The following is a 13,047-nucleotide window of genomic DNA, read 5'->3' as shown; positions in this document are numbered from 1 at the left end:
CATATGTAAAATTTATCAATTTATAAATTAATTGTTTACCAGTATAAAGATTTATAAATAAATTTTAGCGCATTAATTTTATATTAATTTGAAAAATTATAAAGTTTTCATATAAACTTATCACTCGTGCGTGAAGTATATTGATATTAATACTATAAATTTCTCATTTGAAATCAATTCAGATTAAATTTGAAACGAGATTTAAGCTCAAACCAAAAAAAAAGGAAGCTAAATTAGATGGTCTACATTTTTTTTTATTAATTTACTATTAAATATCTCGTAGCCCAAACAAAACTTACTCTAATTGCACCGTCGCCGTCCGATCTGAAATGAAGGGTCCAAATCCTGTTGACATCTCCAGTGAATTCGATGATTGGAGAGGAGAACCAAATAAGCATGATGTTTGTGTCTCGGGATTCTCTCCAGTGACAACTGTATAAATTTTGAACTGGAGCATTCTCAAATACTGTACTAGGTTTTCATCTACAGGACTTGTTCAAATGAATGAAATGATAAAGAGCGAATCTTGTTATTGGTATGGTATATTTGAAAGTTGAAACAAATTCCAACATTAGCATATTTTTGTAAGTAAAAATTCATACTCTGAAATATTTTATTATCCATTCTCACATCATCTACACAATGCAAAGCATGAAAAGCTAAGTTTAGCATCTCACATGCTCTTTTATTCATCCAAATTCCAAAACCAAAATACAACTTCCCGGAAATTCACATTTTCTTCTACAGAAATAAACAAAAACACTAAACATGCTCAGTTAAGAACTCTACACATCGCCGGTACACTTAAGTCAAGTTTAGGCAGTAAGCTCGCGTTCAATTTCTTCTAGCGACCGTCCCTTCGTCTCTACCACATTTCTAATTATATACAAGACTGCCATAATACAAACCGAGCTGAATCCCAAATAAACGGTGCTGATACCAAATTTGTTCACCACGCTCAAGAAGTACAGGCCAATTACAAAATTGGACACCTAGAAATTGATTAAAAATGCACAGTCATTGTAAGTGTGTAACAGAGAATAAATGTCTTATGAAAATAATCAAAAAAAGAAAAAAGATTACTCGCATACCCAATGCATGCCGAGAGATAAAGCTACTGCCTTAGCCCTAATTCTGGAAGCAAAAATCTCAGGGAGGAGAAGTGCTGGTACAGGGCCCGCTCCTAGAGAAAATGATAATACATACCTGTAGGAGGAGTAAATTAATCAAAATTTAAAGGGGCATTTCTGTAAAGTTGATGTTCTTCAATAAAAATGTTGTGAATATTTCACTTACAGTACTGTCCCAGCTACAGCAAGTGTGCCAGCATAAGGAGCAAGTGCTTTCCATGAGGATGACAACGAAAGTAGCAACATTGAAGCCGCCTTTAAGACGAGAAATTACATATTAGTCCCTTAGAGAAACTAAAATACCATCATAAGATTTTATCTATCATAAACATGTAATAAATGAGGCTATGATAATATGCATATTATGGATCCCATACCATAGATCCATATCTCTATTTTTAAAGTTCAAACACTCGATCCAAACTGTTAAACATAATCTCCATATGAAAATGCACTTGCAAAACAAATTTTACATTTTTTAGAATGTTTTTTCTAATTTTTTTATATATGTAGAAAATCATTGCTTCGTAAGGTCCAGAATTTTCAAATTTATTTTCTACTTATTTAAAAAAATTCTAAAAAACGTAAAATTTAGTTGCAAGTATTATTTTTCATACAAAGATCATATTGAACAGTTTAGATCGATTGTTTGGCCTTTAAAAACAGAGATATGATCCATAGTGCGGACATTTGTGTAATATGCATATTACCATAGCCTCACTTCAACATGTAATTACCATTCCAGTGAAGCTTGTAATCAAAAGGCTCTTTCTTCCCTTTTTATCCATCAGGGTAGAAGCAATTAAGGTTCCTGAATTAAGATGTAAAATTGTTTAATTAGAAAAGACAAGACAAAACAAAACAAACTAAGATGTGTTGTGTCAAAGAGATTTTTGAATTTACTAACCAAAAACATTGGCGGCCCCAACAAGAGCACTTGCTGCAACATCAGATGCAATTCCTGCCTTACGGAATACAGAGGTGGAATAATATACCACCGCATTTATTCCAGCAAGTTGTTGGAACAGGAATAATGCTGCCCCCACGCTGACCACTACCAAGTTAATAAAATAAGAATGGATATTGATTAGCTTGAGGTTTACAAGTTTTCACATCTCAAAAGAACTATGATTACAGACATCTCATGTGCAATCCTGGAAATGGGAAGGATCAGCCCCATGATTTCAAAAATTAATCATGTATATTGAAATTTAATTGAATTTCTATTGTTCTTAAAGTTTTTAGTAGTTCAGCCCCCCTTCATGACATACTAAATGTGTGTTTGTAGCTTATTGGCTAGAATTCTATGCAGTTCCCCTCCCACATTTTCTTCAAAAGATGGCCCAAACTCCCTCTTTACTGGGTCCTTACTCCTTATCTATGGACGGACGAGGGGTAACTTGGGTATTTTCCAGAAAATAGGATGAGCATCTCCAGCATTCTTGTCTCGCAGGGTCAAAATGGCATTACATGCCTATATGTCTAATCACCAACAAGAAAAAAAAAATGGCACTGCAATTTCTGTAGCAAAACATGAATTTTTGTTCCTTGTTTTTACAATTCAGTATGTTGTAATCCTAACTTAAAAATGTTAATATAACACTCAATAAAGTAGTCACACTATATTGAAAGTCTATTATTAGCACTGACTTAAAAAAATGTACCTTTCCAGTAGCGTTTGCTGAAAAGGTCAAACCAGCTAGCATCTGGTTCGGTAGAACTCGCACTTCCAGTTCTCAGTTCGAGCATGACATCGACAACCTTCTCCTTTCCATACAACCTTTTTATGGCTGTTTCTGCCTCGGCAATTTTCCCTTGCTTTGTTCATCAAAGTAAAAAATAAAATAAAATAATAACATTCAGCCATTGCAGTAGTTTTATTTGCAAGTGGGTAGACTCTCAAGGGCTACATGGAGTGATCAAAATTTCTGTCCTTGTACATGATTTTTTATATAGTTTTAGAGTAAAATGCTATGGGTACTGTGAAATTGACCTCCGTACTCAACATGAAAATTTTATATGATGGACCCCCGTAGCTTGAAAGTTCATATATTAGGTGTATAGGTGCTTAGTTGCATACTCTCTTCATGCCAATGGTGGTGTTTTTTGGATTATGTGAGGTGCTGAGCTGTGTGGAGATGAGTACGAATTTGAAATAAAGACATAAAACTAGGTTTTATGAGAGTCGCTACATAAATAAACAAATAGATCACATAAATGAACAAACCTGAAAGAGCCAGCGGGGACTCTCTGGAGAAAAAGCCATCCCAAGTGCCAACAAAATAGAAGGAATTACCGCAATTCCAAACATACTTCTCCACCTGTTTATCAAGTAAATCTCGTCACATTAGAAAAAATGACTGAGATTTTTATTTAATTAATATCCATGATTTAAAATTTTACATGGTTCTCGAAGAAAGAAAAACATACCAAACAGGATTCCCAGCCAAAGGCAAGCCAGCAACTAAAGCAACAAGTATTCCAATACAAATAAAGAGTTGATTGATTGTACCAAGTGCACCACGAATTTCAGTAGGTGAAATCTACAATATAGAATACATAAATATTAGTATATTACAATGATATATGATGAATGCTACAGATACAAGCTTCCCAGTAATTTAAGAGTCTGACCTCAGAAATGTAAAGAGGCACAAGGGCTGAAGAAATACCAATTCCGACCCCAGCAAGTAACCGGCCAATAATCATGGTACGCACATCCCGAGAAGTAGCACTGCACATAAATTAGTTATGTTCAGTATTCAAAAAATTTGGAGCGATTGTACATACCCTCAAGTATTGATTTTTGTTTATTATAATTAACCTTAGAAATGCACCGATTGCAAGAGGAATAGAATCCATAATAAATGTTCTGGTTCGACCAAACTTGTCGGCCAATGCACCTCCTGTAAAAGAACCTACTGTGGCCCCTGCAAGACTTGTACTTACAATCCAACCTGAGTAAAAGAGAACCATAACATATTAGTGTAAAGAAAAGACACAATTACACACATGCCCTTCAGAATCTCAAAGCAAAAACATAGAACCTGAAAATGAGAAATATCACAAGCCTCGCAAAACATACTCCTCTCCGCATTTAAATAATTTAGATACAGAAATAAACTGAGAGAGGTGAGTAAAAGAGAATACTCTCTAGATTAGCGAGTAAATAATATTTTAGACAGTTGACGGAATCTAAGGGAGAGATGTAAATGATACCCAGCATTCTAGAGTGGTATTCATGCTATTTCTGGTTTTATAGGGATATATCTGATGCTTTGAATTCGTGTCAGGTAGCGAAAAAAATTTCTGAAACAAAGAAGCAAATTTTGGTGAAATCTTTTAAGTTTTTACAAGATGTTACCTTGCAATACAGTGTTTTCAGCAATTCCAAGGTCCTTTGCAAGATACTCAAGCGAACCATTCACCACACTACACAATATACCAAAGCTTAATATTATATCGTATTGTATTTCATAGCAAATAAGTTGACTTTTAATCTGTATGTTTAGAAAAACATACCCGAGATGATAACCAAATAAAATAGCACCGAGACAAGCAACGCCAACATAAGGCAAAACACTGCCAGATGATTTTTTCTCCAGTTTATGCGATGGTATATCCTCCAGGTCACCTAATATTTATACAAAACTTGCGTTTATGAAATATGATATATACATTACCATGCCACCTGGCACCAATACCAGGCTTGACACCAGTAAGAGATTGCAATGTTGGGTTCTGGTACCATGACAATGTTAACTGTTAGTTTAGCATCTGTACTTATCCACCAATTTTAGATAAAAACATATATTGTTTTCAAAATTTGGTCACAATGGCAATCCTTGCTACCAAAAAGCTTGTATATGTTTAATTTTATATGCAAATCAAACCACAATTATACCTCAATATGCAGTGAATAATAAAATTGTACCTGATGAAGCCTGAACTGCCATGTACCGAGCTCTGTCCCTTGATCTAAACATTCCTTCGACACCGCTCCTAACATTCGCCATCTCCACCCCCAAACTGAGCTCTGAGACAACCTTTCTCGCTCCAGAGCAAAACCCTAGTTGTTCTGGCATCACCGATCCTCTTCTACTAGCAACAGCACAAGCACGGATTCTCCGATTCCCGATTCCAGACGAGGAGATCACGAGACCTCCTTTTGACACTGCCACAACACTCTGCATCGTCGCCTTTGCTTAGTCCTTAATACTACTGTTTAGAAAAAGAAAAAAAAAAAGTAAAACAAAGAGATATTTCAAAAACTGGGGCCACAGGGCACAGGTTTTCTAGCGATGGAGACTTTTGGAAAATTTCAGCGGAGAAAACTAATTAAAAAACAAAGCAAAGATGTCGACTTTAGAGACTAATGGATGATTAAATTAGAATTTTAATATTTACCGAGATAGAGAGAGCTCCTAGTTCTAAAAATTGAAGTGACTTGAAAATTCGCTATTTTTGATAGATTTTAATTTAGAAGTACAGAAGAGAGTGAATGAGTGATTTTATTTTGAGGAGAGGGAGAGAGAGAGAGAGGAGAGAGAAATTTCACACACAACGCACCGAGTTGTACAATAATCGGAGGACTTATCGGACCAAAAGCAGCACTGATCGAACATGAACCGTTCGATTAACATAATTCATATTTTGATTAACGGATCCACACTATTTATACCGTCAATCTTATCTAATAATTTAATCGGACGGAGTTGACGCCATTGGACCAGTGTACGGTCCTATGTCTATTGGATCCCCGTTAAAATCGTTGTACATATCGGCTGAGCCGGAGAGAAAATTTTAGACAAATTTCTTCTCTTTTCTCTTTTTCTTTTGGATATAAGCGCAACGTTTGGTGGCAGGGTTCATATGATCATATCTGCTACTGTATGCTATTTACGCCTCGAATAGTATGACCCTGTCATCAAATTTCATCCGTTCGATCAAACCGGAACGGACAGCTTGATTTGAACCCTCCATAGTAATCCAATATAGATCGTAGGATTGAAATCTACGGTTGGAAATCCATACTCTATTTTACTGCTCGAGCATGAATAATAGCGGAACAAGTACAGAAAGGTAGTGGGACCGCACAGGGTTGTCGCCTCGGCTCGCACGTGAAATGGGTAGGACCGTAGGAGCGAAGAAACCGAACCCTTTGTAGCAGATCCTCCGGCGCATTTCTTGTATAAATCCACTGACAAGTGGGCCCCACTAGCTCGGATATAAGGCTTGTTTTTCCAATATATATATTTTTGTTAATTGTCCGTAAGCTGGAGATTTAACTTCTTAAAGCTATCTTAACAGTTTAATTCGTTTTTATCCCACCAAATCCATATTTTCTTAAATTTGATTTTTGATCCATGTTCATTTCTAAGATTTGCATTTTAATTAAAGCTATATCTTAAAGGTTTGCATTTTAATTAATTTATTGTCAATACTATCCGCAATTAAATCTACATTTTATTTAAATTTAATAACAATATTGATTAGATAATTAAAAACAATACGTTCATTGCATGCTGAAGGATATATATATTTTTTTTCGCACTGTTAAATACTACAATCTTAATTCTATCATCACGTCAAATGCGAGCTCCTTAATTAGTGGAGATTTAAGTTCTTAGGTCTCCAACTAACATAGCCTAATCGATGTGGCTGTATGCATAGTCATATGATTAGTGAATAATTTGTTTTTTTTTTGTGTTGTTAAACTGAACGTCGAATTATTCGGTTGATCAAATTTTGATCGAATTAAATCTGAATAATTTGCTAATTTTATGGATTTTTTCCGAATTATTCGCGAATTTTTTCCATAATTTTTTTTTTGCTCTCTTGCAGGACTGAGATTTCTGGTCTGAATAATTCTGAATCATTCCAAAATTATACCCGAATTATTTCCGAATCACGAATTTTTAATCTCACCAAATCGAATCCGAATAATTTATTTGTCACTATAGCTGCATGAACCTTTTATAGTTTCTTTAACTGCTTAATCTACTTTTATTTAGACAACTTAATTATTTCTAAAATTTATAGAATTATAGTTCTTAAATGGAAGTGGTGCCTATTTATAGGACGAAACCTGCTAATGATTGCTCTAAAATATTTTTATATCATACAATCGTTCGGTAATCGAGCGTTGCCATTCAGCGCATACCTCTAACATTTTATTTGCACGAACCTCCAAGAACATCTACATTTCATCAACTCAACTCAATTTCTAACTATCAGTCACTTTTTAAAAATTAAGGTTTCTAAAATTTCAAACTCTTGCATATCTAAAATTAATTTTTAGAGTTTCTATTAAACCACATCAGTAACAAATTAAAAAAGAGAAATAATTTGAACTAATTATTTAACCAGCATAAAGTTTATAAACAGTTTCTTAATAATAAACTTTACTGTATAATTTCTTATTTATTCCACATCTCTGAAACTAAATTAGAAACAGCCACATCAAATTAAAAACTCTAATAATACCAGAGATGTAGATACTTTAACATCTTATTTACATTTTGCGAACTATTAATATTGCTAGTAGTTTGCTATTTTTATTTTGGCAAATTCTTCTATATGGTTCTAAAATAAGTTGGACAGTTTATTTATAATGATCGAACGGTCAGATCTTTTCTTACCATCAAATATTCTATGTTAAAATTTTAATGGAACGTTTTATTTGGAAGGGTAAAACGATCATTTAACAACGAATTATTTCTCGTCTTCGCCTCTCTCTTTTCTTCCTTTGCATGTCGTTTTGCTTTTTTCCGCTCGCAATTAGGGCTGTAAATGAGCTGGCTCGGGCCGAGCTGGGCCTTAGCTCAGCTCGTTTATTTTGGTCCGAGCCTGGACCGAGCGAGCTAGACTTAGGTCACCCGAGCCAAAACCCCTGGCTCAGCTTGTGACAAGCCAGCCCGAGCTAGCTCGCGAGCTGACGAGCTGGCTCGTTGGGCTTTATTGGGCTGTTATTATACAAATTCAAAAATAAAAAAAATAAGAAATCTCATTCAAAAAATTTAAGAAATTGTCCAGCAGGCACATCTTCAAGCAACTAAAGCCACATCCTTTCTTCCCAAACTGAAAATACATCAATTTTGCATAATTGCGCCTTTAAAAATGGGACTGGACTTAAAATTATACAGGACTAAACCCTAAATTCACTGTAGCTTAACGAGCCGAGCTGGCCCGGTCCGAGCTGACCCCTGGCTCAACTCATTTATTTTGGCTCGAGCCTGAGCCGAGCTGGCTCGTTAACAGCTCGGTCCACTACCGAGCGAGCTGTTAGCGAGCGAGCTAGAGACGAGCCACGAGCGAGCCACGAGCTTTTTTGACAGCCCTACTCGCAATCCTTTCTCGTACATACTGCCGTGAATAAATTTGAAAGAAGTTGAAGCACCGTAGAGGCTGAATCTGTGTAATTGGCTCGAGTCGGATAAGAGCCAATGGCGAGATTAGTACTTCACAGAGGTAGGCACTTGCTTATCCCTCCAATTTTTTCACAATCATAAATGGGCATGAGAAAGTGTTTCACGGTCAAAACCACACGTGAACTGTCAGATCAGAAATTAATGGAGTAGATTAGACAGCAAAATCCAACGACTTTCGTCCGCTTGAATTGGAGACCGGATCCTCTTTTCTCCTTTTCTGCACAATCATCCAATTGTGTTGACCCTATCAAACACCGTTTCGCTCTTTGATTGATCGTCCTATTTTTGCTTTGGGTACCCCTTTGATTGATCGTACTTTGTTAATATAATAACAAACAAAAGAGATTGTTTCACATTTTTTTTTCTTTTTTATTGTACTGAATCATTCCCGAATTATATCCGAATCACGAATTTTTGAACCCGCTGAACCGAACCCGAATTTTTCATTTGTCACTATGCTGTAGATGGCCTTGAATAGATTGAATAGATTGATTCGGTAAATTACATAGAACCCGAATCCAAACTTGAATCAGAACCCGTTAACTTATTCGAATCCGAATTCGATTTTTGCCTACCCCTGGCTCAAATCCTAGCCTCGCCACTGATAAAAGCTGGACCCAACAAACGAGGAGACCAAATTTCAGTTAGCAAAGGAGATCTTTCGTTATCTCTCTACCTCGCTCCTCCCTTTTCCTCTCTCTCTCAAATTATAGCGCCAGTCCAGTGGCAGAAGCTACGTGGATATATCTTTTCCTTCCGTATGGTTGTTGTTTTTGTATCTCCCCTCTTGATTCAATTGCTGACAGATGCGAGTTGCTCGATGCCGCGATAGAGGTAGAAACGATAGTTGTTCGGATAAGAGTTGTGCCTATACAGCTTGAGAAAGAACAATATGGATTTAATCCTAGCTAGTCCAAAAGAAATTTGGTGTCCATTGTAGATATATGATGTTTGTTTTGAGATTCACGTCAGAGTTAAAAAATGATCTGAATTTTCTAATTGTATCATGAGGTAATAGCAAAATTGTCACACCCTGCTGTCAGAACATAGACGCGACAACAACGGCACCCTCACATTCATCCGTCGTTATTCTTGTCCTGATGACGGAGGCATGACAATTTTGTTATTAGCTTAGAGTACAATTAAGGAAATCCATATCATATACTACAAATAGAAACAATAAATGATTGACTACAAAGCTCAATAACTTATTATCTAATGACATGTTTATCTATAATTGGTTTAATTAATCAACCATTTAAACATGCTGGATTAATTCACACAAATATATATCAAATTATGTCTGTATATTTAACTAATAATAACACCTGAGTCTAAATTATTCATAAAACAAGTCTCCCAGCATCTACACATTTAAAATTCATGCCATATATAATTTTCACATTCTCATAACACACAATTTTGTCACTTCATAAAATAAATCCAATCTCATATCCATTGTTACGTTAAATATACCGTTAATACCCAATCCAAACAATTAATTTAACAACAATAAAAAATACAAATTATACACATATTCGGTTACTTAATAGCGAGAAATCAAAATTTCAATTCAAATTGCAACTATCACACAAAATCAACCGTGATTACTTTCAATCAAGGTTCTAAATAGCGCGCTATAGTGTTTTCAGACCATAAAAGCTATGGCGCTATAGCGCGCTATTCTGCACTATAGCGACACTATTCTGCATTATAGTGGCGCTATTTGAGCATAGCGTTGTTTTTTTAACCAGTCCGCTATGACGCGATAAACGCTATTTAAACCTTTGCTTTCAATAGAACAAATAATCAAATAATAATTAGATCATATTTTTTTATCAAAAATATTTCTTATTTTCTTATCAAACTCCCTATCTCTTTCTTTTAGTTGGTTTTTCTCTGTTTTTTTTTTTCATTCATCCTTATCCGATCAAGTGAAAAAATGACCTCTTTTAAAGGACTTAAATTTATACCCTTTTTAACGGTGGAAAAAAAAAGTAGCAACCCATAGATACGATTAATCTTTTAATTAATAGAAAAATAAAGAGTATTGACAATAGAAACGTTTATGTAGAAATTCGGGATATAGAAAAACATTATAGTTCATAACATCCTTATTTATCAGTTCCGTAAATTCTTAATTAAAAAAACAACAAAAAAAAAGCAAAAAGAAAAAAAAGGACATTATACTGTTTCATGGAGAGATAAATTTTTTTTTTAAAAAATGGCAAAAAAAGAATTAAACAGACGTTCCATAACATTCATGGAGCAGCGAGAGAAAAAAAAAAACAGCGAAAAAGATAAATGAATGTTATGGTTTTTTTTCCTTCTTCATAGACACTATGCAACATAACGTTTTATCTTTTTTTTTTCGTTATTTTCTTAATTAAGGAATTTACAGATTGATTATTTAGAACGTTATAATTTATAATATTTGGGCGATGTTATAACGTTCTTTTTAAATTTTGAATTTTCAAAAAACGTTTTTTGTTATTGATATTTTTCTCTAGTTTTCTTATTAATAAAAAAATCGGTAGATCCGATTAGTGTTTTGCTATTCCCGAAATGGGTTAAACCCGTTTTACCCGGCCCGTACCTGTTACCCGTTTGACCCGTACCCGTTGCCCGGGTCAAACTGGTAGACGGGTACGGGTAATATACGGGCCGGACAAGGCATTCGAAAAAAAAAACTGTTGTACCCGTACCCGTTTACCCACCTACCCGTACCCGTCTACCCGTTACCCGTACCCGACCCGTTACAAAATTTGAATTTCAAATTTTTTTTGGCAGCCTCCTTTTAAAATTCAGATCCAGTGCAATTCCTCACTGAGTAGAAATAAATCTGCTACAATCTCTTAAGAAAAAGTTTTTTTGTGTTTTATAAATTTAACCTTTCAGTTTTCAAATTTTTTATATTAGCCCAAAATAATTTTAGAAAAATAAATAAAATCATGTTACAATTCTTACCTCCTGCGGTCCTGCTTGAATGTTTATCGGATGAATCTCAACCGTCTGATTTCAAACGAAGTTAATTCAACTTTTGTCTATAACATAAAAGCCCTTTAATGTTAGTGCGGATCTGATTTTAAACGAAGTCAATTCAGTTTCTATCTATAACATAGAAGTTTTTTAATATTAGTGTGAATCTAATTTGTACTATTTTTAAAGTAGAACGGATGATTCAACAACAAGCTTTTCTAGTAGTTTATAGTATATTTTGTTGGACATTGTGGAAACATCGAAATGAGATCATTTTAAAAAAAACTGCTATCAAATCAATTCGATCAATTATTATGCTAATTCTTTATGTTTATGATTACTGGGCATGTCATATGGATAAGAGAGTCAAAATTGTAGCAGCCAATTTTCTGCCAAGAGATCTGGATATCATTCCTTTGAGGGTCTGGGATCCGACTGACCATTAGACAGTACCGTCCCAGGGGGGGAGGAGATAGATCATGATGCTGGAAGAGTCTTGGGATGGAGAGATGCACCACCAGTTGAATGAAGAGTCAAACATTCTATTTTTGCACAAATCCTGATATAAGATCTAATTTCCCCAGCCCTATTACAGGAGGCTTAGCTATAGTTCTTTTCTTTATTACTGTCTTTTGGTGGATATTAAACAGAAGGGCGTATGTGTTTTGTTTCTTTACTTGTTATACTTATGGGATTATGCGACTGCAGTAGGTCAGTCATAACGAATGCTGTGTAATGAGATGGGCTACGGTGAGTTGCGAAATAAAGTGACTATTTTACTTCACACTCATATTTTGTGATTTGAAAATTCAAACGATCTATCTGAATGGCTCAACATGATCTCCATATTTAAATGTACTTGGAGACCAAATTTTACATTTTTTTGGATTTTTTTTACTATTTATTAAGCAATTTTGAAAATTGCTAATCCGATAGTCCATAAATTTTTATTGGTTTTTTACTGTTCAGAGCAAAACAATAGTTTTCAAAATTTCTTAATAAATAGTAAAAAAATTTCAAAAAATGTAAAATTTGGTCTCCAAACACATTTCAATATGGATATCACATCTAACGGTTCGGATCGATTGTTTGAACTTTCAAAATAAAAATATAACAAGAAATAGAAACGTGTTTTACTTCCCAACTCACCGTAGCGCAACTCCCGTGTAATTATCATGTTTCGAATATGAAACGTGCTTTTTGCCTTTTCTCAAAAAAAAAAAAAAGTTAGAACGGATGATCAAGATATATTAATGAGTGAGTCTATGGTACTATGCATATCACGGGTTGTTACCGTGCTACGGCTCTATATTCGAGTTTTCAAATCCTAACGGTCGATTCAAACTGTTCATCTTGTTCTCCATATTAATATGTGTTTGAAGACCAAATTTTACATTTTTTGAAATTTTTTTACTATTTTTTTAGATATTTAGAAAATCACTTGACCTGAAAATTCTGGACCATCCAAAAACAATAATTTTTAATAAATCTAAAAAAATACTAAAAAA

General features: G+C 34.6%; 1 protein-coding gene across 2 annotated transcripts; it reads right to left on the bottom strand.

The window, feature by feature from the left end:
• Window positions 1-571: 571 nt before the first annotated feature.
• PGLCT (plastidic GLC translocator) lies at window positions 572-5,695 on the bottom strand. Of its 2 annotated transcripts, none has more exons than XM_078318223.1 (14): window positions 5,538-5,695; window positions 5,065-5,351; window positions 4,653-4,764; window positions 4,495-4,562; window positions 3,955-4,087; window positions 3,765-3,864; window positions 3,561-3,673; window positions 3,358-3,451; window positions 2,795-2,948; window positions 2,038-2,184; window positions 1,868-1,941; window positions 1,297-1,385; window positions 1,092-1,206; window positions 572-992 (listed from the first exon to the last, which is right to left on the bottom strand). In XM_078318223.1, the coding sequence occupies exons 2-14, from the start codon at window positions 5,321-5,323 to the stop codon at window positions 816-818; spliced, it is 1,635 nt and encodes a 544-aa protein (XP_078174349.1). In that variant the 5' UTR covers window positions 5,324-5,351; window positions 5,538-5,695; the 3' UTR covers window positions 572-815. The 2 variants fall into 2 exon arrangements, with proteins under 2 accessions (XP_078174349.1, XP_078174350.1); XM_078318224.1 differs by having other exon boundaries at window positions 5,065-5,348; window positions 5,538-5,691.
• Between the last annotated feature and the right edge of the window lie 7,352 nt (window positions 5,696-13,047).

Source organism: Carex rostrata, chromosome 17 (assembly GCF_964058835.1).
Source record: "Carex rostrata chromosome 17, lpCarRost1.2, whole genome shotgun sequence".
In the NCBI taxonomy this organism is placed as follows: Eukaryota; Viridiplantae; Streptophyta; class Magnoliopsida; order Poales; family Cyperaceae; genus Carex; species Carex rostrata.
The sequence above is the reverse complement of the archived record's forward strand: the minus strand, read 5'-3'. Positions and strand labels throughout refer to the sequence as shown.